The following is a 25,854-nucleotide window of genomic DNA, read 5'->3' on the forward strand; positions in this document are numbered from 1 at the left end:
TGGATCCACTGAAGGTCCCTTTGCAGCAACCCATGAGGTTTTGGGATACTGCTCAGGTTTCCAGTATGTCCCATCAGCATTGAGTTTCCTCTCAAAGGCAATACCCTCTTTCCTAGGGTTCCTGTTGAGGATCTTCTTTTTAAGCATGTCACAAAGAGCCTGATGCCCTTTGAGGCTTTTGTACATGCCTGTCATATACAATTCCTTCAGCCTTGCATCATCAGTGATACTAGCAATGTCCTGAAATGAGGAATTAGTGATAGCAGAGGCAGATGAAGAATTTGCAGCAATGGGAGTATTTGAGCATTCAGGTGAAGAATTAGTAGTTTCACGTTCAATGCACTTCAAACATGGAGGGACAAATTCATCCTGAGTAGCGCTGATCTATTGAGCAAGTAATGAATCACGCTCCTTCTGAAGATCTTCATAACTCACTCTTAACTGCTCAAGATCTTGCTTTCTTTGAAGAAATTCATAAGAAAGCTTATCATGATCAGATAGGAGAGTGTTATGATGACCTTGAAGATTGTCAAACTTGGACTGAAGTCTCCGAAGATTTTCAGTCAAAATTTTAGTGCGATCCATTTCCTCGCCCAACATATCATCGCTTTTATCTAGCATGTTTTGAACCTTTTCCAGAGCCTTTTGCAGTTTCGCAGCAATCTTAGCAAGTTTAGAATAGCTGGGTTTGAGGTTTTCATCAAATTCATCCTCACTAGATTCAGAGGAGGAATATTTGAGTACCTTCAAACCTTTTGCCATGAAGCAATAGGTGGGAGCGTAGTCCTCATCGCCGTCATCAGTAGTGTCGGGGAGGTCCTTTTCTCCAGAGTTGAAGATGAACTTGCTGATGAACGCGGTAGCGAGGGCTAGGCTCGCCACACCAGAGTCTGACTCCTCAGATTCCTCCTCTTCCTCATTTTCCTCAGATTCAGCCTCAGAGTCCATTTCCTTACCGATGAATGCCCGAGCCTTCTTGGAGTTGCTCTTATTGTGATATGAGGACCTTGAAGATTTTGATGACAAGGACTTTGAAGATTTCTTCTTCTTCTTTGAATCATCTGAACTGTAATCCTTGTACTTCTTCTTCTTTGATTCCTTTTCCCACTGAGGACAATCTTGAATGTAGTGTCCGGGTTTCTTGCATTTGTGACAGAGTCTCTTCTTGTAATCATGGGACGAGGAATCTGATCTCAAGTCACCACTTCTTGAGGATTTACCAAAGCGACCACGTCTTGAGAACTTCTGAAATTTCCTCACGAGCATTGCTAGCTCCTGGCTTAGTTCTTCAGGGTCACCAAGGCTGCTGCCAGAATCTTCACCTTCAGATTCAGACACTACCTTGGCCTTCAGAGCCCATGATCTACCATAACTTGGTCCATAGAGATCTCTCTTCTCAGCAAGCTGGAACTCATGAGTGTTTAGTCTCTCGAGGATATCAGCGGGATCAAGTGACTTTTAGTCTCCACGTTCTTGTATCATCAATGCCAAGGTATGAAATGAGGAATCAAGCGATCTCAGCAATTTCTTCACCACCTCATGGTCGGTGATATCAGTGGCACCAAGTGCTTGAAGCTCATTTGAGATGTCAGTGAGGTGATCGAAGGTTTGCTGAACATTTTCATTGTCGAGTCTTTTGAAGCGGTTGAAGAGATTGCAAAGAACGTCAACTCGAGAGCTACGCTGTGTTGAGACTCCCTCATTGACCTTGGACAGCCTATCTCAGATAAGCTTTGCTGTCCCCAAAGCACTCACTCTGCCATACTTCCCTTTGCTCAGATGGCCACATATGATGTTCTTCGCTTGAGAGTCGAGTTTCTTGAATCTCTTCACATCAGCAGCGTTGATGGTAGGAGTGACAAAGGGAACGCCATTTTCCACAATGTACCAGAGATCATTGTCAATTGCCTCAAGATGCATGCGCATCTTATTCTTCCAGTAGGGGTAGTCCGTCCCATCGAAGGTAGGACACCCAGCAGAAACCTTGATCATACCTGCGGTCGACATAACTAAAACTCCAGGCGATTAAACCAATTTCACACAGAACAAGGGAGTACCTTGCTCTGATACCAATTGAAAGTGCATTAAGTCGACTAGAGGGGGGTGAATAGGTGATTTTTATGAAATCTTCACCGAGGAATTTCAGGGTGATGAAATTCCTAAGAGAAGAACTACCTGCAGCGGAATAAGTACTCAGAACTAAACATAACAGAGCATGAGCATGGTCTTCATGATGAAATGAAAACAAGCACAGAGTACAGAAAGCGTAAACATGGGATAAACAGAATGAAGACAAACATACTGAAGAAATTTGAGCTGAGGAAATTGAGAAAGTCTTCAGTCAGAGTCTTGAAACAGATATGGACAAGCACACAACACAGAAATGAGGAAATGGATGGGTTTAGGAAATGGAACCAGTTAGCTTGGTGAAGACAATGATTTGGTAGACCACTTCCAACTGCTGTGACAGTTGTACGTCTGGTTAGGGCGGCTAGGTATTTAAACCTGAGGACACACAGTCCCGGACACCCAGTCCTGAACACCCAGCTTAGGACACTTAGTCATCACTATATTCCCCTTGAGCTAAGGTCACACAGACCTTCCCAATCACTCATGGTAAGTCTTCAGGTGACTTCCAAACCTTCACAGACTCGGTCACTTGGCGATCCACAATTTCCTCTGGGATGCTCTAGACCATGAAGCCTAACCATCTGGAAGATGCACGGTCTTCAAAGGTAACAAGCGTCGGATCCACGCAGGATCAATCTCTTCAGTCCTCGGAGGACGGGATGCTCTCAAATGACAAGTGTCAGTTTCTCTTGGAGCAGCCAACCAACTAGTGGTTGTAGGGGGCGGCTATTTATAGCCTAGGGAGCAGCCCGACATGATAAGACATAAATGCCCTTCAATGATATGACTGTTAGGTGGGTAGATATTTTGGGACAGCTGGCGTATAGCACAGCAACGGTCGGAATTTTGAGTATCAAATTCCTCAAGGCTATCATGTTCCTCACCGTGTAGGCAATCCGCACTAGCGTATTCCTAACTCCTCAGTCAGAACAAATTCCTCAGAGACCAAAAGAACTTCGTCTCTGTCACTGAACAAATTGACTGAGCTGTATGAGATTTCCAATGGCTTCACTCGAAGGGATTGGTAGGTGTAGGATTTGAGTTGAGCATCACTTGGAAATTTTTCCTTAGTATTACATCGACCCCCTTTAACAGTACGGTGTTTCCTATGACTTAAGAAAGAGAAAATGAAACTACGAAAACAAGAGTCTTCATGCTTCATGTTCCTTGAATGAATACTAGGTCTTCAGGATCACACCAATTTCTTCACTTTCAAAGTCTTCAGAAGGTCTTTAGAAATCCAAAGTCTTCAGTCGAAGAACTTCATTTTTAGGGGTCGACTTTCTCTATAAATATCAAACTCCTCATAGACTTATAGACCTGTGTACACTCACAAACGCATCAGTCCCTTAACCTATAAGTCTTCAATACACCAAAATCACTAAGGGGCACTAGATGCACTTACAATTTCGTCGACTCCCCTGGGGTTCTGAAAATATTGGGGTATTTATAGAGCAAATAGGCGGTCTGGGGGGCACCCGAGGTGGGCACAACCCACCAGGGCGCGCCTGGGCCTCCTGGCGCACCCTGGTGGGTTGTGCCTCCATCGAGGCACCCCTAGGCGCAGCTATGGCCCGTTGTGTTCCTTTTGGCCCATACAGATTCTCCGTAAAGTTTCGTGGCATTTGGACTCCGTCTGATATTGATTTTCTATGATGTAAAAAACATGGAAAAAATAGCAACTGGCACTTGGCACTATGTCAATAGGTTAGTATCAAAAAATGATATAAAATGACTATAAAATGATTATAAAACATCCAAGATTGATAATATAACAACATGGAACAATCAAAACTTATAGATACGTTAGAGACGTATCAGTAATAGTAACGGTAACGGTGATAGCAGTAATTTTATAGCAAGTGCAACAGTAATGATAACAGTAGTAACTTAGCAAGAATAATATAAGATAAATTCATAGGCATTGGATCGGTGACTTGTTGGATGATATTCATCATGTGACAGTCAAAACCTAGGGCGATACGGCACTAGCTCCAGTTCATAAATATAATGTAGGCATGTATTCCGTAAATAGTCATACGTGCTTATGGAAAGAACTTGCATGACATCTTTTGTCCTACCCTCCCGTGGCAGCGGGGTCCAATTGGAAACTAAGGGATATTAAGGCCTCCTTTTAATAGAGAACCGGAACAAAGCATTAACACACGGTGAATACATGAACTCCTCAAACTACAGCTATCACCGGGAGTGGTCCCGACTATTGTCACTCCGGGGTTGCCGGATCATAACATGTAGTAGGTGACTATAACTTGCAAGATCGGATCTAGAACATGGATATAATGGTGATAACATAAACGGTTCAGATCTGAAATCATGGCACCCGGGCCAAAAGTGACAAGCATTAAGCATGGCAAAGTCATAGCAACATCAATCTCAAAACATAGTGGATACTAGGGATCAAGCCCTAACAAAACTAACTAGATTACATGATGAATCTCATCCAACTCCTCACCTCCTCACCGGCCAGCGAGCCTATGAAGGAATTACTCACTCCCGGTGGAGAGCATCATGGAATTGGCGATGGAGAAGGGTTGGTGATGACGAAGAACAAAGATCCCCCTCTCTGGAGCCCCAAACGGACTCCAAATCTGGCCTCCTGGTGAAGAACAGGAGGTGACGGCGGCTCCGTCTCGTGGATCACGATAATTCTTTCTCCCTGATTTTTTTCTCCAAATATGTGATTTTATAGTATAAGGGTTCAGGTCTGCGGGTCCACCAGGTGGGGACAACCCACCTGGGCATGCCAGGAGGGGGCGCACCCTGGTGGGTCGTGCCCACCTAGGCGCCCCCTCCGTGGATCTTGGCTCCAGAAATTCTCTTTATTTATATAAAAATTCCTCGCAAAGTTTCGTTCCATTCCGAGAACTGTTATTTCTGCACAAAAACAACACCATGGTAGTTTTGCTGAAAACAGTGTCAGTCCGGGGTTAGTTTCATTCAAATCATGCAAATAAGAGTCCAAAACAAGAGGAAAGTGTTAGGAAAAGTAGATAGTTGGAGACGTATCAACTCCCCCAAGCTTAAACCTTTGCTTGTCCTCAAGCAATTCAGTTGTTAAACTGAAAGTGAAAAAGGAAAAAATTTACGAACTCTTTTGCTCTTGTTTGCATAAATAAGCTTAAACAACACCCAGGTTTTCAGCCAACATTATAACTAACCATGCCGACAATAACTCTTAAAATTATATTAACTCATATCAATGACATAATCAGCTAGCTAGCAAATCTCAAACGGCAACACGTTGTCAAAAAAACCATGATACAATATGACAATAATGGTATCTCGCTAGCCCTTTTTGAGACCGCAAAACATAAATGCACAGCACCTCCAAAGTTCAAGCAGCGACTAAACATTGTAATTCATGGTAGAAAATATCCAGTCATGATGCACCCAACATTAGCTACACACAATGCATAAGCATGACAGCAGTGCTCTAAGGTTCTGGCTCTTATTTTAGAAGGTGATGACACAACATAAAAGTAAATAGATAGTCCCTTCGCAGAGGGAAGCAACGTTTTGTAGAGGTGCCAGAGCTCAAGTTTTAAAACTGAGGTAAATGATATTTTGAGACATGCACCCTTCTTATTTACTTCACGACCATTAGTTATCAATATTTTCCATGCTAAGCACGCTAGTGGCGGTTCCCAAGCGATAAAAGTAAAGGTTTTGACTCCATTGGGAGTTTTTGTTTGATTATTTGTAAGCTTTTTCTGTTTGCAGTTTGGGACTGGGCGTTCCTATTACCACCCTTTTCTCGTGCGATGGCGAATGAATAAACACTCGACCTGAGAATAACCCGCTTAGCATGGAAGATACCGACCACCTCCTGTCATTCCATGAATGATCCAGGCACACAAAAAGGATATTTATTAGAAGTTTTCAGAGGTGGCACATGCAAATTTACTTAGGACGGCAGGGTAATACCGCATGAACATGCAAAGTAATGTATTATGATTAGATTGGGTTCAAGGTTTTTGATGTACAAGCATAATTCCCACTTAGTACAGGCAAAGGCTAGCAATTAGATTGAGAAGCGGCCAGCTAGAGAGCAACAACGATCATGAACATGCATTATGCATAAGTAACATTGGACACTAGCATGAGTAGGATATGAACACCATGAACATAAATATCATAGAGGCTATGTTGGTTTTGATTCAACTACATGCATGAACATGTGCCAAGTCAATCCACTCGAACATTCAGAGGAGGATATCATATCATCATACTACATCACAATCATTTTAACGTAATGTTGATATCCAAGATAACTCATTATCTACTCCTACTACTTATGCATGTGGTTTTCTTTAATGAAAATCGGAGGGGGTGAGAAGCCCTCTCTTTCTTAAAAAAAGCTACTTATGCATGGCATGAGAAACTATAATCTCTAATTGTCATTGTAAACATGTTTAATCATAATGGGTTGAATCATGGATACTAGTTTAAACATATTTACACAAACAGAACAAGTCGAGTTCATACCCTTTTCTCTCTGCCATGGCCAGTTCATCGAATATCGTCATTATTGCCTTTCACTTGCACGACCGAACGATGTGAACATAATAATAGTGCAAGAGTGTCGTGGACTAAGCTGGAATCTGCAAACATTTTATTCAACGGGAGAAGACAAGGTAAAATGGGCTCTTTATTAGATCAACAATTATTCAAATGAGAGCCACTCAACATTTTCATCGTGGTCTTCTCCTCGGTAAGACTCGAATAAAAAGAAAAGAAATTCAGAGAAACACACTGAAATATTTTTGAAGTTTTTGGTTTTCTTGATCAAGCAAACAAAAAAGGAAAGCAAAAACGAGAAAAATAATTTACACGAGAAAGCTCTCAACAAGAAAAAGAAAAACAAGGAAATATGTTTGGGTTTTCTTTTTAGTGCTATAGCTAAGCATGCATGAAAAGTAAATTAACTACAACTAATTTTTTTGGTTTTCCTAAGGTTCTTCAAACACACAAGAAGAAAGCAAGAAAATAAAATTAAGCATGGATGATACAATGAAAAAGTGTAAACACCGACAACTCGAATGAGATGTGTGAACATGAATGTAATGTCGGTGAGAAACACGTACTCCCCCAAGCTTAGGCTTTTGGCCTAGCTTGGCAATCGATCAGTAGCTTGGATAGTAGTCGGAGTGGTAGTTCACGGAGCCTCTCGGTGTGGATGCCTCGGCCTACCGTGCCGCCTCGACCGCAGCGTTGTGGGCTCAGGCCTCGCTCTCAAGGACGAAGTATCCTCCCTTGCTGTGATAATCAAAAAGAGCAGGCGCAGGAAAATATGTGTGCGCAATATATATTTTGTTAAACAACAAGTTATAGGTGAAATTTTGAATATTTCCTTTAAGGATCTTATGATTTTTATAGCATCAAAATCTAAATACTGTGTGGGTAGGATAGGATCAAAGGGCAAAGGTGAAACACCTAGCTCTCTTGCTAAACGTGTGGCATAAATTCCACCATAGAAATAGCCATTGTTAGCATTGTGTTGTAACCTGCATGCAACAATCGCCCCAATATTATAACTTCTATCACCAGTGAGAGCAGTGCGTATGAGGCTCAAGTCTGGAGCACAAAGTGTACTACAATCTTGTTTGCCTATAATTTTTCTTAAAAAATAGGTGACAAAAATTTATCAAAAAAACTTTACAAGATTGGTAGCAACTACTCATAGGGATACATAGAGGCCATAGCAAGCATTCAAACTACTTAGAACTCTAAGAATTCAACATGCAAGCTCATCTATAGCAGCACCAAGAGTAGCTAATTATTCAAAATATAAACAACTAAAAAAAACTATTGGACAAACGGTGGAGTCACATACCAAGCAACAATTCCCCGAAACAGTTTCGAAAATGGAGCTTCGAGCAAAGAGATCGAAATCCGCGGGTTTGAGAGTAAGGACACGGGAGAGAGAGCTATGGGGAATTTTTTCTAGAGGTAAGTGATGATGTGGTGTGAAGGGATAAGTGAGGGGGACCATAACCCACCAGGGCGCGCCTGGGGGTCCTGGCGCACCCAGGTGGGTTGTGCACACCTGGTGCACCTCCCTCTAATGTTATTTGCATCAAAAATTCTTAAATGATCAGAAAAAAGTCATATTAAATTTTCAGGGCATTCTGAGAACTTTATTTTTGGGTCATTTTTTATTGCACGGGAAATTCAGAAAACAGACAAAACATGGCATTTTATTTTATTTAACTCATAAAAATAGAAAACAAAAGGCAGGGACAGAAGGTAGTGCTTACTAAATTCATACCTCTCAAAAATGATCCATTAGTAAGGTTGATCAGGTCTTATTAACAACCATTTTCGATTAGCATGAAACCGAAGAACTTTCGTAAATCACTAAGTTACCTCAACGGGGATATGAATGTCCCCAACAATAAGCATTTCATATTTCTTTTTGGCAGTAGGTTGAGGTATTTGAAAACTTCCAATAGTGATTGTCGGAGATTTTTCAATAACATTAATACCATTCACTTGGAATTGTTTCTTCGGAAAGTGCACCGTATGCTCATTACCATTGACATGAAATGTGACTTTGCTTTTATTGCAATCAATAACAGCCCCCTGCGGTATTCAAGAAGGGTCTACCAAGGATAATCGACATGTTGTCGTCCTCGGGCATCTCTAGTATAACAAAGTCAGTCAAAATAGTAACATTAGCAACAACAACGGGCACATCCTCACAAATACCAATAGGTATGGCAGTTGATTTGCTAGCCATTTGCAAAGATATTTCAGTAGGTGTGAGTTTATTCAAATCAAGTCTTTTATATAAAGAGAAAGGCATAACACCAACACCAGCTCCTAAATCACATAAAGCAGTTTTCACATAATTCTTTTTGATGGAGCAAGATATAGTTGGTATTCCTGAATCTCCAAGTTTTTTAGGTACTCCATCCTTAAAAGTATAATCATCAAGCATGGTGGAGATTTCAGCTTCCTGTATTTTTCTCTTATTAGTGATGATGTCTTTCATATACTTTGCATAAGGAAGCATTTTCAAGATATCATTCAAGTGAGTACGCAAAAAGACTGGCCTCGGCATTTCAGCAAAGCATTCAAATTCTTCATCATCTTTCTTTTTAGTTGACTTAGGTGGAAAGGGCATAGGTTTTTGAACCCATGGTTCTCTTTCTTTATCGTGTTTTCTAGCAACAAAGTCTCTTTTATCATATCTTGTATTCTTAGGTTGTGGGTTATCAAGATCAACTGGTGGTTCTATCTCAACATCATTGTCTGGTTCATTACTATTTAGTTGAGTATTTTCATGAACCCCATCATTATCTTTTTCATTATCAGAAGGTGGGTGTTCACTACCAGGTTGAGTTTCAGCATCAGAGATAGAAACTTCATTATCATTATCAGGAGGTTTTTCTACTTCAGGTTCACTAGAAGCATGCAAAGTCCTATTGTTTTTCTTTTTCTTCTTCTTTTTAGAAGGACAAGGTGCATTAGTGTTAGCTCTTTGAGAGTCTTGTTCAATTCTTTTTGGATGTCCCTCGGGATAAAGTGGTTCCTGAGTCATTTTACCTCCTCTAGTTGCAACTCTAACAGCAAAGTCATGTATATTATTATTCATTTCATCTAGCAACTCTCTTTGAGATTTAGCAACTTGTTCTAACATCATTTGAGATTCTAAATAACAAGTCACTCAAGCGAGCAATCATGTCAGAATTGTATTTCAATTGTTTCATAACATTTGCATTAAAGTGATCTTATTTTCTAATATAGTTTTCACACTCATAAAGGCATTGGCTAGGGTGCATATTGTGAGGATTGTCATTATCATTGAATTTCATAAAAGAATTTACCTCTACCACCTTAGGAGGTGGTGGTGTACTGAGCCCATGTATTTCTTCGATAGGAGGTAAATTTTTAACATCCTCGGCTTTAATACCATTTTCCTTCATGGATTTCTTTGCCTCTTGCATATCTTCAGGACTGAGATATAATATACCCCTCTTCTTCGGAGTGGGTTTAGCGGTGGTTCAGGAAGAGTCCAATCATCATGATTTTTCAATATGTTATTCAATAATTCTTCAGCTTGCCCAACAGTTCGTTCCCTGAAAACACAACCAGCACAACTATCTAGGAAATCCCTAGAAGCATCGGTTAGTCCATTATAGAAGATATCAAGTATTTCATTTTCCTTAATAGGGTGATCAGGCAAAGCATTAAGTAACTGGCAAAGCCTCCCCTAAGCTTGTGGGAGACTCTCTTCTTTAATTTGCACGAAGTTAAATATTTTCTATAAAGCAGCTTGTTTCTTATGAGCAGGGAAATATTTTTCAGAGAAGTGATAAACCATATCCCGGGGACTACGCACACAACCAGGAGCAAGAGTACTGTACCAAGCTTTAGCATCACCCTTTAATGAGAACAGAAATAATTTAAGAATAAAGTAATAACGAATCTTCTCATCATGAGTAAAAAGGGTGGCTATGTCATTCAACTTAGTAAGATGTGCCACAACAGTTTCAGTTTCACAACCATGGAAATGATCAGATTCAACCAAAGTAATTAACTCTGGGTCGACAGAGAATTCATAATCCTTATCGTCAATAAAGATAGGTGAAGTAGCAAACTTAAGATCATATTTCATTCTAGCATTCAGATATTTTTCTTTATACTTGCATAGTAATTTCTCTAAATCATCTCTATCCTTACAAGCAAGAACTCTAGTTGTCTCATCATTCATAACATAACCTTCCGGTACCTTATCCAATTCATATCTCAGAGGGCTAGTTCTAGCAAGTGTTTCAGGAGTTTCAGTTTCAAGCTCATCATCAGATTCAACAACATCATGTTGTCTTACTCTAGCAATTTGTTCATCAAGAAAATCACCAAGTGGCACATCATTATCATCAAGCAAGGTACTAGCATCATCATAAGCATTATCCATAGCAGAAGTAGCATCATCAATAACTTGCGACATATCAGAATTGATTGCATGTGGTGGTGTTGCAAGTTTACTTATAACAGAAGGTGAATCTAAAGCAGAACTGGATGGTAGTTCCTTACCTCCCCTCTTCTTAGAGGGATAAATCTTAGTCTTAGCATCCTTCATAGTGATAAATTGATAATAATCCCAAGTGACTCAACAAATATAGCTATGCTCCCCGGCAACGACGCCAGAAAAAGGTCTTCATAACCCACAAGTATAGGGGATTGCAACAGTTTTTGAGGGTAGAGTATTCAACCCAAATTTATAGATTCGACACAAGGGGAGCCAAAGAATATTTGAAGGTATTAGCAGCTGAGTTGTCAATTCAACCACACCTGGAGATTAATTATCTGCAGCAACATGATCAGTAGCAAAGTAATATGATAGTTTTGACATTAGTGACAATAGCAATAGCAATAGCAATGGTAACAATGATAGCAGTAATTTTGTAGCAAGTGCAACAGTAACGATAGCAGTAGTAACTTAGCAAGAACAATATAAGATAAATTCATAGGCATTGGGTCGGTAATTTGTTGGGTGATATTCATCATGTGACAGTCATAACCTAGGACGATACGGCACTAGCTCCAGTTCATAAATATAATGTTGGCATGTATTCCGTAAATAGTCATACGTGCTTATGGAAAGAACTTGCATGACATCTTTTGTCCTACCCTCCCGTGGCAGCAGGGTCCAATTGGAAACTAAGGGATATTAAGGCCTCCTTTTAATAGAGAACCAGGACAAAGCATTAACACACGGTGAATACATGAACTCCTCAAACTACGGTCATCACCGGGAGTGGTCCCGACTATTGTCATTCCGGGGTTGCCGGATCATAACACGTAGTAGGTGACTATAACTTGCAAGATCGGATCTAGAACATGTGGATATAATGGTGATAAGCATTAAGCCCTAACAAAACTCATAGCACCCGGGCCCAAAGTGACAAGCATTAAGCATGGCAAACTCATAGCAACAACAATCTCAAAACATAGTGGATACTAGGGATCAAGCTCTAACAAAACTAACTAGATTACATGATGAATCTCATCCAACTCCTCACCGGCCAGGCAACCTACGAAGGAATTACTCACTCCCGGTGGGGAGCATCATGGAATTGGCGATGGAGAAGGGTTGGTGATGACGAAGAACGAAGATCCCCCTCTCCGGAGCCCCAAACGGACTCCAGATCTGGCCTCGCGATGAAGAACAGGAGGTGACGGCGGCTTCATTTCGTGGATCGCGATAATTCTTTCTTCCTGATTTTTTCTTCAAATATGTGATTTTATAGTATCAGGATTGAGGTCTGCGGGGCCACCTGGGTGGGCACAACCCACCAGGGCTATCAGGGTTGAGGTCTGCGGGGCCACCAGGTGAGGACAACCCACCTGGGCGCGCCCTGGTGGGTTGTGCCCACCCAGGTGCCCCCCCCCCCTCCGATGGATCTTGGCTCCAGAAATTTTCTTTATTTATATTAAAATTCTTCGCAAAGTTTCGTTCCATTCCGAGAACTTTTATTTCTGCACAAAAACAACACCATGATAGTTCTGTTGAAAACAACGTCAGTCCGGGGTTAATTTCATTCAAATCATGCAAATTAGAGTCCAGAACAAGAGGAAAAGTGTTAGGAAAAGTAGATACGTTGGAGACGTATCAGCTCACTTTGTATTTTCTTCTCCGGGACAGCGACTTGCAACGTAAACTATGAGTGCCGACATCTTCTGGTCTACATCGACGACTTCCAAGGCCACTGCTTACACAACCTCCTTGATTTAAACAAGTTTGATATGCTGAGACGGAGGTGTAGCAAACTTTGCTCACATTGCCCACTGATAGATGCAAGAGGAAGAAGACATCGACATCCTCAAGTATCTCGATATATTTTCTAATTTGTATAAGTTTTTTTTAAGGATTTGTGCCTTTAGTCTTTTTTGCAAAAAGAAAGAAACTACTACTCCGTCCTATAATGTACTCTCTCCGTTCCGAATTACTTATCGTAGGTATGGATGTATCTAGATGTATTTTAGTTCTAAATACATCCATTTCTGCGACGAGTAATTTGGAACGGAGGGAGTAAGACGATAGTACACGACTACAACAAACATAATACGTGAAACTAAAAACCGACACCTAGTAAACTACACAATATATATGTATTTGTTTTAACTTACACTCACATTTTACCTTAGAGTTCGTGTTGTAATTATATTTTAATCTACAACTTCCCTTCTCTCTACTTTTATCTCTCATCCAACTCAACAAAAATATAAGAAATCTGGTAACGCCCGAACATCATGTACGAGCATATGGCAAATCTAACGCTTTCGATGATAAGTTTAGTGACGCGAGGATGACAATTTTAGTTGGCAAGTATAGTAACTTCGTGCTTCAATTTATTTTTGATAGAAATTGTTGTGTGTGTCAACTAACTTGTTATCTCTACATTACTGGAATTGCCATAAAAAAGTTCGATCTGCCGTATGCTCGTACCCGACGTCATGTATTTATCATTTTTGAAATATAATATCACTTTAATTCTTACCGCATGCTTACATCATCTTATTGTACAAGTCTCCTGACCTTGTTGCACGCGTCTCCTGATGCTAGCAGAGGGAAACGTGTATCATTCTCTCGACCCACACTACACCTTACTTTTCTCTTTCTCTCGAGGAAATTAGCATCTCTAGGTGCTTTGCTTGGGAGCAACAAAGCGCAGGAGTAGAGTACAAGTCACCGTTAATACTACTACCACTTGTTTAGTATAGTACCACCACCCAAATTAAATTACTACCAACATCTTACACAGACAGACACACGAAAGAGGGATGGTGGCGTCATCTCATCACCAACTGTAAAAGGTTAAAATGCCCATCTTTTGCTTCCAGCAGTGTTTGTACTTCGCTTTAAGTACAGGTCGCACTCAACCTGATTCCCAACCAAACCATGCGCTCTACTCATCCATCTTTGACCACTCAGTCAGCAGCATGCCAGTACATGCCAACAACGTTAGCACTTCTCAGCAACATTGCCCAAGCAACCATGGGAAAACACGCAACAACAAAGCTCGAGTCTCAGGAAATTTCAGGGAACGTCACACAGGCCACAGTTTTCAGTAGAGTCGCCCAGAAATATTAGGCGTTCCAAAGGGAGCCTGAAGAATCTCAAACAACCAAAGGACCTGATCTAACGACGTCAATCGAAATTTGCATCAACACCAGCAGCACAGCATGGCAATGCTTGGTTGTTGCTCTTTGATAATACCACATTGACATATGTAACATTGGATAATTTGCACTGCAAGTGTACCACAGGCAGAGTTAAGCAATGCCGATGTCAGTCCATACATGTTCCAGTTCCACAAATCAGATTAGAATTATCTCACGGCCGAGAAAAGAGAATAAACTATATCAATCAGCCGCCCCGTGCCTCCCTCCTGGTGGCATCATGGAGGATGTCGATGTCAACCCCATCCTGCGGAAGCAGGACGTAACGCACCACAGATCCCCTGATGAAGCAGTTCCGCACCGATAGCTGCCAACAGGAATTGTCAGATTAGCGTGTGCAAATGAGATCAATGTTAGTACTACTTTACTAGTTTCCATAGTAGCGACGAACAGATGCATCCGAGTGTTCTCCAGATATACTAATTGACCGGCCGAGCATGACAAGAGTGGCGTAACATACATGGTTTGGTGACCAAACACGGACATGAAAGATATCTGACATACAGGCAACTATCACGGCCAACAAAACATTATACTATATGATACTAGCTTTACTTCCCTTTGGGAATACCTATATGCACTCGTCCTTTATTAATTCACTATAAGCTACCTACTCCCTCTGTCCTTGAAAGAGTGTACTTCCAACTTTGTTGAAAAGTCAAACTTCTTTATGTTTGACCGTATTTATACAATAATAGACTAACATTTATGCTATCAAATTAGTCGCATTAGATTCCCAGCAAAAAAAATAGTAGCGTTAGACTCATGATAAAATATATTTTCGTCATATACCTATTTGGCTTCACAAGCATTGATATATTTTGCACAAACTCGGTCAAACTTTGAGATAGTTTGACCCTCCAACAAAGTTGGAAGTACACTCTTTCAAGGACGGAGGGAGTAGGGGTTAAAGCTCTCACAGTCAATTAAGGTGTACAATTTGAAATTTTGCCCCACGACTTTGACTTGGTCACTCGATGGGTCCCTTTGGTCACTACATGGGATTTACTTTTTGTCACTGCATGGGATGTCCGTTAGACTAGGCGTTTGGTCTAACCAAATCGATCAGTTCAGTTCTTCAATTAATAAAGAAATTTGGTTCCTTCGTGTATGTGATGACTGGTCGGTTACTCCACAAATGCAAAACCGATTGATTTTTGCACCTAGAACTTGGTTCAGCCCTCGGTCATGACTGAAGAGGACCGGTATTTTCTGGGAGGAACAAATCAGGAGTCAAATCTTAATAAGCAAGAAACGATGGAACATACGAGCAGAAATCAAGCACTGGCAATAATGGTAGGAGAAAGGAAATGCCAGAAATCGTTGTTGGCGAGCCGCAGGCTATGAGAGTGCTATGAATGCTATCATCGACCATGAAGGAGCCATGGCCATCGCACGTGGAAGCCATGTGAACGACCGGACACTGTGCGTTAGGAGATCCAGGCACAACCTTCGGCCATGAAGGACAGAAGGAGCCATGGCCACAGCCGCGTACAAGTCATGGACGCTGGCGATTACTGGGACTATGCGAGGTAGGAGAACGGAGGTGGCCGTGCTACGGTTTAGAATGGAACGCATTACGATTGGGGGTTGCGTACGTTTGGGCAGATGTAAGGCTACGTAGGTGTAGTTGGTAGATGGGCTATTGCCTATTCGGCTTAGTTTGCTAGGCCTTGATGCAATATCTGAGTCCAATGAGCTAAGTTCGGTTTTGAACATTGCTAACCTTTTTCGACTTTGGCCTTGGTTTTCTCGATCCAGTTTTCGGTTCACGGTTTTTCTGCCCACCCCTACCGGACACTTGTTACACCTAGCCCAATATGATGTCCCGTGTCACTTAGTTGCCCTTTTCGGCGGTGTGTGTCTGCTGCACATGTGTTTGCTTAATTGGGGTCCTTAGGAGAGACGAGAAGGGTCACTTTGCTACTTGCGACCGAAAACTATGGCGTCGGTTCACTCGACTGTTGTGTCACTCTATCTTTCTATTCTAGCTTCCCTTCAAGTCCGTGCTCTTCCGCACCTATTGCATCAACGAGATTGGGCAAAGTGGACGTCGTCCGCTCCTCCGTGTTGAACCTCGACCTATTGCATCAATAAGATTAGGCGGAGTGTAGACGTCGTCCGCTCCTTCGTGCTGGACCTCGACTGTTTCAGCATGGCCTTCAAGCTCACCGGGTTCACCACCTTCTATTCACCGTTGACACTCTGAACCGGTGTAATGCCGCCACAACGGATAAATGATTTCTTGGCCTCGTGGGTGCTGATTTTGGTGGTATAGGTACAGATAGCTCAACTTGCCAAGGATGAAGGAGGGGAAGAAGGCCAAGTTCAATGTCGGCATCATGGAGCCCAAGGTTGGGTTCCACATCACCGAGGCCACCAGAATATGTTGCGAGTCCAGCGAGTATGTGTAGGAACTACTTCATGTCGTGTGACTGCATTTCGATTAGTTCATTAACCATCCTTGATTTTCCCTTTTGTTGTGATCCTTCTTTTAGTTTTGGTTTGGTTTGGGGATAGGCAATGAGGAGAGGTCATGTCATTCTGAATCCTGAGATTCAATGTTGATCACTCTAAAGCGCTTCCACGAGAGACAGATGGACTTTGAGTTATAGACGGAGAAGAGACTTTAGAGGATCAAGAGTGATTCCTCAATAAAACAAATGGGAATTTGAGGGAGGGCTGAACGCGAGGGTGTTTGGTCGATGGGTTTTGGGCGACGTGTTTCCATTTTGATTTGATGGATCTTTGGGGGTTATGGTTGTTGCGATGGTGCGCACGTGCTGTGTGTTCTTGCATTGGGGAGCATGGTGCGGTCTGTCACTTTATTAGGGGCGGTGTCTTAAGATTTTGTTGTTATTTCTTTGCGTTTGTTGGTTGGAGTCCTTCGGTTTCTTTGTTCTTGACTTCTTGTGTTGCCTAGGCCTTTGTTCTTGTGTGTGTGGCTGACCGTGTTCTACCAATACAAGGAACACTGAAGCAACCAGTGAGACGCTCGGAGGCAAGCGGTGCGGCATAGCACCCGCACGCTTCTAGTAACAAGCAATCTTCACTAATGGTTATCTACTCTAAATACCAATGAGAGCAGTTCAAAAGGGTATCCACTCTGAAATACCTCCACAGAATATCAGTAGTTCAACTTACCTGCCCAAAAGGACAACTACAGATATACAATACTAGATCAGTGCATTATATTCTATCCAAAATGGCATGCATCGCCCATTTGGTCGTATGGAGAAAAAAATATTCCAGACATTGTTTTAAAGGCGTCTGTAAGGCGACGACAGGGCACCCTCCGATGGCAAGACGTCGAGCCTGCCCTAGACAGCTTTGTAAAGCATTCACTTTAGACCATAGGGTATATGAATCATCTTCCTAGGCATGCAAGGTGGCGCCTTGGGCCATTCAGATGCCTTTGGCTGCTCCCATGCGAGGAAGAGTGAACCGAGCGGGAAACTTCCGCAGGAAAGATTGGGCCCACGCACAACTGCAAACAGGTACAAGGTGGAGGGTGGGAGAGAGGATCGAACCAATCGTCCAATCCACGCGAAAGGGATTCCTTTTCTCCTCTCTGACCTTTGGCAGCGGCTCCTTCCTCCATGGCTCCGATCTGTGCCTCTCCTCTCCGGGCTCAGCTCCCCCTCCTCCTCTGGAGCAACAGCAAGGTGTGACTCCCATTCTAGTCTCGCTTCTCACCTGCCCTTCTCTGCTTTTATTCCACCCCTCCAATACTCTGTTTCTCCCTGCAGTGTAGCTAGATGTGCTTGGCTGCTTGCCTGTTCCTTCTCCTCTGCATCCATTTCCTCCCAAATCTGCTTCTCCATCCACAAGGCAGCAGCCCCACCACCTCTTCTCTCCTTCCCCATGTTTGATCTGGTTGCTCTAGTGATTTGGCTCTTCTCTCTTTTTATTTCATGGCTGATTGGGCCTTCTCTCAGTGTTGCTGCAGTAGCCAGTTGTCCTCATGGATCCTGTGGCTGGTAATGCTTATGATCTATTCAACGATCCTAGGAGAAGAGCTACATCCGATGATCCAGCTTGGAAGTATGGGTTCTGGCCAGATTTAGAGAGGAAAGATTTACTCCAGTGTACATTGTGTGGCAAGATAGTCCATGCTGGAGTGAGAAGGCTGAAGCAGCACCTTTCTGGGGGTTATAGTGATGTGGATAAGTGTCCCGAGGCATCCATGGAGATTAGGATAGAGATGCGCAATTCCTTAAACACATATGTATGTACAGTTTATTATGTTAATGCTAGTTGTTAAATCTCCTAATTGTCTGCCATATATTGTATATGTATGTGTCTAAGGCGTCGCCTCGCCTTACAAACATTGATTCCAGCACAATGTTGGCTTTTAAACAACAAGGTTCACACAACAATTCAATTCCAACTGTTCAGATTGTTACATGTGTAACGTGTACTGGGATTAAGGGACCAACATTTCCTGTGCCGGTAGTAACAACACCTTCTATAACATGTTATAAACCAGGTGAAGCACTCATTACCAATCTAGTACAAAATTTGTTGCATGTATGCAGCTAGAATCTTAACCTTATGAAATTACCTGGCATTGTTATTTCAAGAAGCTTAACGTACCAAGATCAAACGAGTACTACCAGATTTTTTGGTACAGCATGAGCTAACCATGTCTGGTTAACACTAGAGGCCCTAGTTTAAAACTTAACCGAATCAACATATGAGGTATGTGAAACATAACACAGAGACCCACTAGAGACACTCGTTTAAGACTTTAACTGAATCAGCATATAGAATATACAGAATATAATCAGGTCGCACACGTTATGCCTTATTATTTCTACCATGTCTTTAGAGCTTTAGACTAAAATTGTATGTTTTTCAGGAAGCGTGGATAGCATCCATTTAGACAACACCCCTGAATTGAGCTCTAACTAATGATATTAAGGTAGACTGCTAGGAAGTCGAGATGACGCAGCGCAACCATCACTGGTATATAACTTACAATTAGATTGCTTGCTTAAACCTACTCTTTGGTCTTAACTTCCAAGATAAAACCTTAACCATTGCACCAAGAATCTGGAATCGCAAGTCTATGATCCCAACATATGAACCAACCACTACCCTGTGTTTCCTAAGTCAACGAACGCACCTTGCAGCCTATAACAAGAGTATGACACAAAAACAATCACCTAAGCAGCAAGATATTGGGTTAGTCTTCATCTAGGGAATCAAGCGATCCATACAGCGCTCTACTAAAACAGGCAGGCAGCTTATAGGCATTGACTAATTAAGCACTGGCATAAGCCGGATGAAGATGGTCATACCATGTGGGGATACTTGTCCTGGTCGACGACCCGAGTGTTCTCGAGCTTGATGTTGAGGTACTGATCCACCGAGTGGAGCGTGCCGCGGATGGCCAGGTCGTTCTTGAGCTCGACCGTAACCTCCTTCCCGACGAGCTCCTTGAAGTAGGAGAAGAACAGCTGTACAACAAACGAGCATCAAATCAACCATGCCGGCTTCAGGACCTGGCTCAAAAGCCTGAGCTACTCACCATATTGGCTTCAGAAAGCTCGCCGCCGATCCGCCGGAGGGGGGCAGGACGCTGGTCGGCAGAGCCAGACGGTGGTTGACGGGGTTGGGGCGCCGCCGCCGGATGGGGGTCGTGAAGGGGGGAGAGGGAGATTGAGTGGGAGGGACTCTGGTTTCTGGGAGACGGACGACGAGAACCCTAGGCTAGCGTCGCGGGCTGATTGGGCGGACAAGGCCCAACCTGCTGTTAATGGAGTATATGGGAACGACCGACTAACTTTTGTTTTTGAGCAAATCCGACCGCTGTTTCGGCGATTCTTTTCACCGGGGGGAACGACTTCTTCAAGGAAGCAGCAACTCTTCAGGGGAGCCTGGTAAATGGGCCGACCCACATACTGCTCGGCGAGTTTTATCTTTTTTTTGTTTTATATACAACTTAAAATTTTCAATATTACCTACAAAACTTAAATTTTCAATTAAGTTCAGGAAATTAAAAAAATATTGAAAACGTTCAAAAATGTGAACAATTTTTGAATACATGTAGTAACAAAAACATGTTCACGTGATTCAAAAAAATGCACGTGATATTATAAAAACAACGTTAACCAGGTATCTAAAAAATGTTAAACATCTATAAAAATATTCCTAATGTATACGACAAAATGTACAACGGACATGAAAACATCGAAATGTAAAACATACATGAAAAAAAGTAGACATCAAAACATAGAAAAAATGTTAATTATGTATAAAAATGTGAAATTGGTATAAAAGAATGTTCCTAGTGTATAGGAAAAATGTACAACATACATGAAAAAAGTAGACATCAAAGGCATATATTGGGAAAATGTATTTTTGAAAAATGTTAAGCGTGTATAATAAATGTACATTCTGTCTAAAGAAGAGTAGACACGTGTTGAATTTTTTTTGAAAATAAACAGAAGAAAACAGGTGAAAAATAGAAAGAAGAAAGAAAACTGACAAAAAAACAAAGAAAAGAAAAAACAGAACAAAATTGTGCATAACATGAGAAACAGAAAAACCTTGTCCTACAGTAAAGGGCCGGCCCAGTAGAGCGCTCACGAAAGGCGAGACTGAACTTCACCTCGCAATGGGTGATACATAGCTCTGGCGACTAACTGGAGGGTACCCCCTTCACGAGGACCTCTAAGGGGCACCCGGGACACTCCTGCATTGACAAATGGTGCACCCGGCCGCCGTCACATGTCGCGCGGTTGGCACACCTGTGGGGACGTCTTTTTTATTCATTTCTGCATGCATTTTGGATTATTTTTTTGGTTTGGAGTGGATTTTGCTTGTTTTTTCCTATGTTTTTGTGGGAAAAAAACTATTTTGTCTTTTTCTATCATGTGAAGCACTCCGTGTGAAAAAAGTAGAGTTGTGCTTCACAGTGAAGCGCTGACGTGTTTTTCACTATCAGGAAGCATAGAAATCACAACTTTGCTTTTTGAAAAGTAAAAAAGCATACTTGTGCTTCTGTGAGAAGCACAACTATCCTTCTTGGAAATGGTTCACGAAAAGTGAAAAGTACGGTTGTCTTTCCGGGTTTCTGTTTGTCGTTTTTTCCATTTCTTTGTTTCCATTTTTTTAGGAGGGGAATTTGTCCAAACTTATTAACATGGGATCTATTTTAGAGGATCTCGATGCGAGAAACACAACGATAAAAACTATTTGGGTGTACGGTTCAAGAGGTAATACATTTAGAAAAAACATGAAACTCTCAGGTTGCGACAAGTGTTACACATGCAGTGAGCCACTCGTCACCATAAGAGAAGATGAGAGTGTTTTTTGTAACGGGTACCCTCCAACTAGTGATTTCAGAAAATTATACTTTTCACCCCGAATCCACTTCAATAGGACCATAGTTAATAAAAGGGTAAATGTAGCCTTTGAGTGGCTTTGCGACACATCGAGGGTGGTTTTGGTTGTAATAAGGCCGATTGAATTATGAATGGTACAATGATGTGTCACTAAACGGTTTGGGGTGAAATTTCCCCGTTTGCAAGACGAACCCTAGCTCCCGAGTTCCTCTATCTCCCTGGAACCCTAGAAAACGATTTCCCCCAAGCTCACATCCGACAAGGATTCATCAACTTAACGAAATGCATTGAGGTGCCTTCACATGACAATGGCACCAGCGATTGTTGTGTTAGATCCTGATGACCCACAAGTATAGGGGACCTATCGTAGGTCTTTCGATAAGTAAGAGTGTCGAACCCAATGAGGAGCAGAAGGAAATGATAAACAGTTTTCAGTAAGGTATTCTTTGCAAACACTAAAATTATCGGTAGCAGATAGTTTTGTGATGAGGTAATTTGTAACGGGTAACAAGTAATAAAAGTAAATAAGGTGCAGCAAGATGGCCCAATCCTTTTTGTGGCAAAGGACAAGCCTAGACAAACTCTTATATAAAGGAAAGTGCTCCCGAGGACACATGGGAATTATCGTCAAGCTAGTTTTCATCACGTTCATATGATTCGCGTTCGGTATTTTGATAATTTGATATGTGGGTGGACCGGTGCTTGGGTACCGCCCTTCCTTGGACAAGCATCCCACTTATGATTAACCCCTATTGTAAGCATCCGCAACTACAAAAGAAGTATTAAGGTAAACCTAACCATAGCATGAAACATATGGATCCAAATCAGCCCCTTACGAAACAACTCATAAACTAGGGTTTAAGCTTCTGTCACTCTAGCAACACATCATCTACTTATTACTTCCCAATGCCTTCCCCTAGGCCCAAACAATGGTGAAGTGTCATGTAGTCGACGTTCACATGACACCATTAGAAGAAAGACAACATACATCTCATCAAAATATCGAACGAATACCAAATTCACACGACTACTTATAGCAAGACTTCTCCCATGTCCTCAGGAACAAACGTAACTACTCACAAATCATATTCATGTTCATAATCAGAGGGGTATTAATATGCATAAAGGATCTGAACATATGATCTTCCACCGAATAAACCAACTAGCATCAACTACAAGGAGTAATCAACACTACTAGCAACCCACAGGTACCAATCTGAGGTTTTGAGACAAAGATTGGATACAAGAGATGAACTAGAGTTTGAGATGAGATGGTGTTGGTGAAGATGTTGATGGAGATTGACCCTCTCCCGATGAGAGGATCGATGGTGATGACAATGGTGATGATTTTCCCCTCCCGGAGGGAAGTTTCCCCGGCAGAACAGCTCCACCGGAGCCCTAGATTGGTTCCGCCAAGGTTCCGCCTCGTGGCGGCGATGTTTCGTCTCGTGAGCTTGCTTATAATTTTTTCCCGGACGAAAGACCTCATATAGCAGAAGATGGCACCAGAGGGCTGTCAGGGGGCCCATGAGGGAGGGGGCGCGCCCCCACCCTCGTGGATGGTGGGATGGCCCCCCTCTAGTACTTCCTTCGCCCAATATTTTTTATATATTCTGAAACGTGCTCCCATGAAGTTTCAGGACTTTTGGAGATGTGCAGAATAGGCCTCTAATATTTGCTCCTTTTCCAGCTCAGAATTTCAGCTGCCGGCATTCTCCCTCTTCATGTAAACCTTGTAAAATAAGAGAGAATAGGCATAAGAATTGTGACATAATGTGTAATAACAGCCCATAATGCAATAAATATCGATATAAAAGCATGATGCAAAATGGACATATCAACTCCCCCAAGCTTAGACCTTGCTTGTCCTCAAGCGGAAGCCGATATAGAAAAATATGTCCACATGTTTAGAGATAGAGGTGTCGATAAAATAAAATACGGACATGAGGGCATCATGATCATTCTTATAACAACAACATATATATATATATATATATATTGTCATATGATTTCTTATGCTAAAGTACCAATTCATTCACAATTTCAAGTATGAATCAGAAACTTCATTGAAAACTAACAAACTATAATCTCGGCCATTGAAGCAATTGCAATTTATCGTAACATCAGAAAGAGTCAATATAAGAGCTTTTCATCAAGTCCACATAACTATCATTTAGTCTTTCACAATTGCTAACACTCACGCAATATTTATGGGTATGAAGTTTTAGTCGGACACAGAGAAAGATAGGGGCTTATAGTTTTGCCTCCCAACCTTTTACCTCAAGGGTAATGTCAACAATAATAGTTCATGAAAACTCACATCCAATTAGCTATATATATCAGGATCTTTCCAATACATTGTGCTTGCCAAAGGATAAAATGAAAAAAGGAAAGGTGAAGATCACCATAAAAGATAGGCCCTTCGCAGAGGGAAGCAGAGGTTGTCATGTGCTTTTATGGTTGGATGCACAAAATCTTAATGCAAAAGAACGTCACTTTATATTGCCACTTGTGATATGGACCTTTATTATGCAGTCCGTCGTTTTATTTCTTCCACATCACAAGTGAAGGAAATATGCCCTAGAGGCAATAATAAAGTTATTATTTATTTCCTTATATCATGATAAATGTTTATTATTCATGCTAGAATTGTATTAACCGGAAACATAATACATGTGTGAATACATAGACAAACAGAGTGTCACTAGTATGCCTCTACTTGACTAGCTCGTTAATCAAAGATGGTTATGTTTCCTAACCATGGACAAAGAGTTGTCATTTGATTAATAGGATCACATCATTAGATGAATGATCTGATTGACATGACCCATTCCATTAGCTTAGCACCTGATCGTTTAGTATGTTGCTATTGCTTTCTTCATGACTTATACATGTTCCTATGACTATGAGATTATGCAACTCCCGTTTGCCGGAGGAACACTTTGTGTGCTACCAAACGTCACAACGTAACTGGGTGATTATAAAGGTGCTCTACAGGTGTCTCCAAAGGTACATGTTGGGTTGGCGTATTTCGAGATTAGGATTTGTCACTCCGATTGTCGGGGAGGTATCTCTGGGCCCTCTCGGTAATACACATCACATAAGCCTTGCAAGCATTGCAACTAATGAGTTAGTTGTGAGATGATGTATTACGGAATGAGTAAAGAGACTTGCCGGTAACGAGATTGAATTAGATATGGGATACCGACAATCGAATCTCGGACAAGTAACATACCAATGACAAAGGGAACAAAGTATGTTGTTATGCGGTCTGACCGATAAAAGATCTTCGTAGAATATGTAGGAGCCAATATGAGCATCCAGGTTCCGCTATTGGTTATTGACCGGAGACGTGTCTCGGTCATGTCTACATTGTTCTCGAACCGTAGGGTCCGCACGCTTAAGGTTTCGATGACAGTTATATTATGAGTTTATGAGTTTTGATGTACCGAAGGAGTTCGGAGTCTCGGATGAGATCGGGGACATGACGAGGAGTCTCGAAATGGTCGAGACGTAAAGATCGATATATTGGACAACTATATTCAGACATCGGAAAGGTTCTGAGTGATTCGGGTATTTTTCGGAGTACCGGAGAGTTACGGGAATTCGCCGGGGAGTATATGAGCCTTATTGGGCCATACGGGAATAGAGGAGAGAGGCCAAAAGGAAGGAGGCCTGCGCCCCCCCTCTGGTCCGAATTGGACAAGGGGCGCAGCCCCCTTTTCCTTCTTCCTCTCCCCCTCTTTCCCCTTCTCCTACTCCAACAAGGAAGGAAGGAGTCCTACTCCCGGTGGGAGTAGGACTCCCCTTGGCGCGCCCCCTCCTAGGCCGGCTGCCCCCTCCCCCTTGCTCCTTTATATACGGGGGCAGGGGGGCACCTCTAGACACACAAGTTGATCTTCGTGATCGTTCCTTAGCCGTGTGCGGTGCCCCCCTCCACCATATTCCACCTCGGTCATATTGTAGCAGTGCTTAGGCGAAGCCCTGCGATGGTAGAACATCAAGATCGTCACCACGCCGTCGTGCTGACAGAACTCCTCCCCGACGCTTTGCTGGATCGGAGCCCGGGGATCGTCATCGAGCTGAATGTGTGCCAAGAACTCGGAGGTGCCGGAGTAACGGTGCTTGGATCGGTCAGATCGTGAAGACGTACGACTACATC

The 25,854-nt window shown here is 42.2% G+C and overlaps 2 protein-coding genes across 2 annotated transcripts; one reads left to right on the top strand and one right to left on the bottom strand.

Annotated features, from left to right (window-relative positions):
- Nucleotides 1-14,308: 14,308 nt before the first annotated feature.
- On the bottom strand, nucleotides 14,309-20,156 carry LSM2 (Small nuclear ribonucleoprotein family protein). The gene is made up of 3 exons (XM_048688331.2): nucleotides 19,874-20,156; nucleotides 19,644-19,802; nucleotides 14,309-14,647 (listed from the first exon to the last, which is right to left on the bottom strand). The coding sequence occupies exons 1-3, from the start codon at nucleotides 19,874-19,876 to the stop codon at nucleotides 14,528-14,530; spliced, it is 282 nt and encodes a 93-aa protein (XP_048544288.1). The 5' UTR covers nucleotides 19,877-20,156; the 3' UTR covers nucleotides 14,309-14,527.
- On the top strand, nucleotides 17,722-19,225 carry LOC147959860 (uncharacterized). The gene is made up of 4 exons (XM_087537331.1): nucleotides 17,722-17,837; nucleotides 17,926-18,007; nucleotides 18,293-18,568; nucleotides 19,202-19,225. The coding sequence occupies exons 1-4, from the start codon at nucleotides 17,722-17,724 to the stop codon at nucleotides 19,223-19,225; spliced, it is 498 nt and encodes a 165-aa protein (XP_087393457.1).
- Nucleotides 20,157-25,854: the final 5,698 nt, after the last annotated feature.

This window comes from Triticum urartu, chromosome 7A (genome assembly GCF_056163025.1).
Source record: "Triticum urartu cultivar PI428250 chromosome 7A, HENAU_Tu73, whole genome shotgun sequence".
NCBI classification, from domain to species: domain Eukaryota; kingdom Viridiplantae; phylum Streptophyta; class Magnoliopsida; order Poales; family Poaceae; genus Triticum; species Triticum urartu.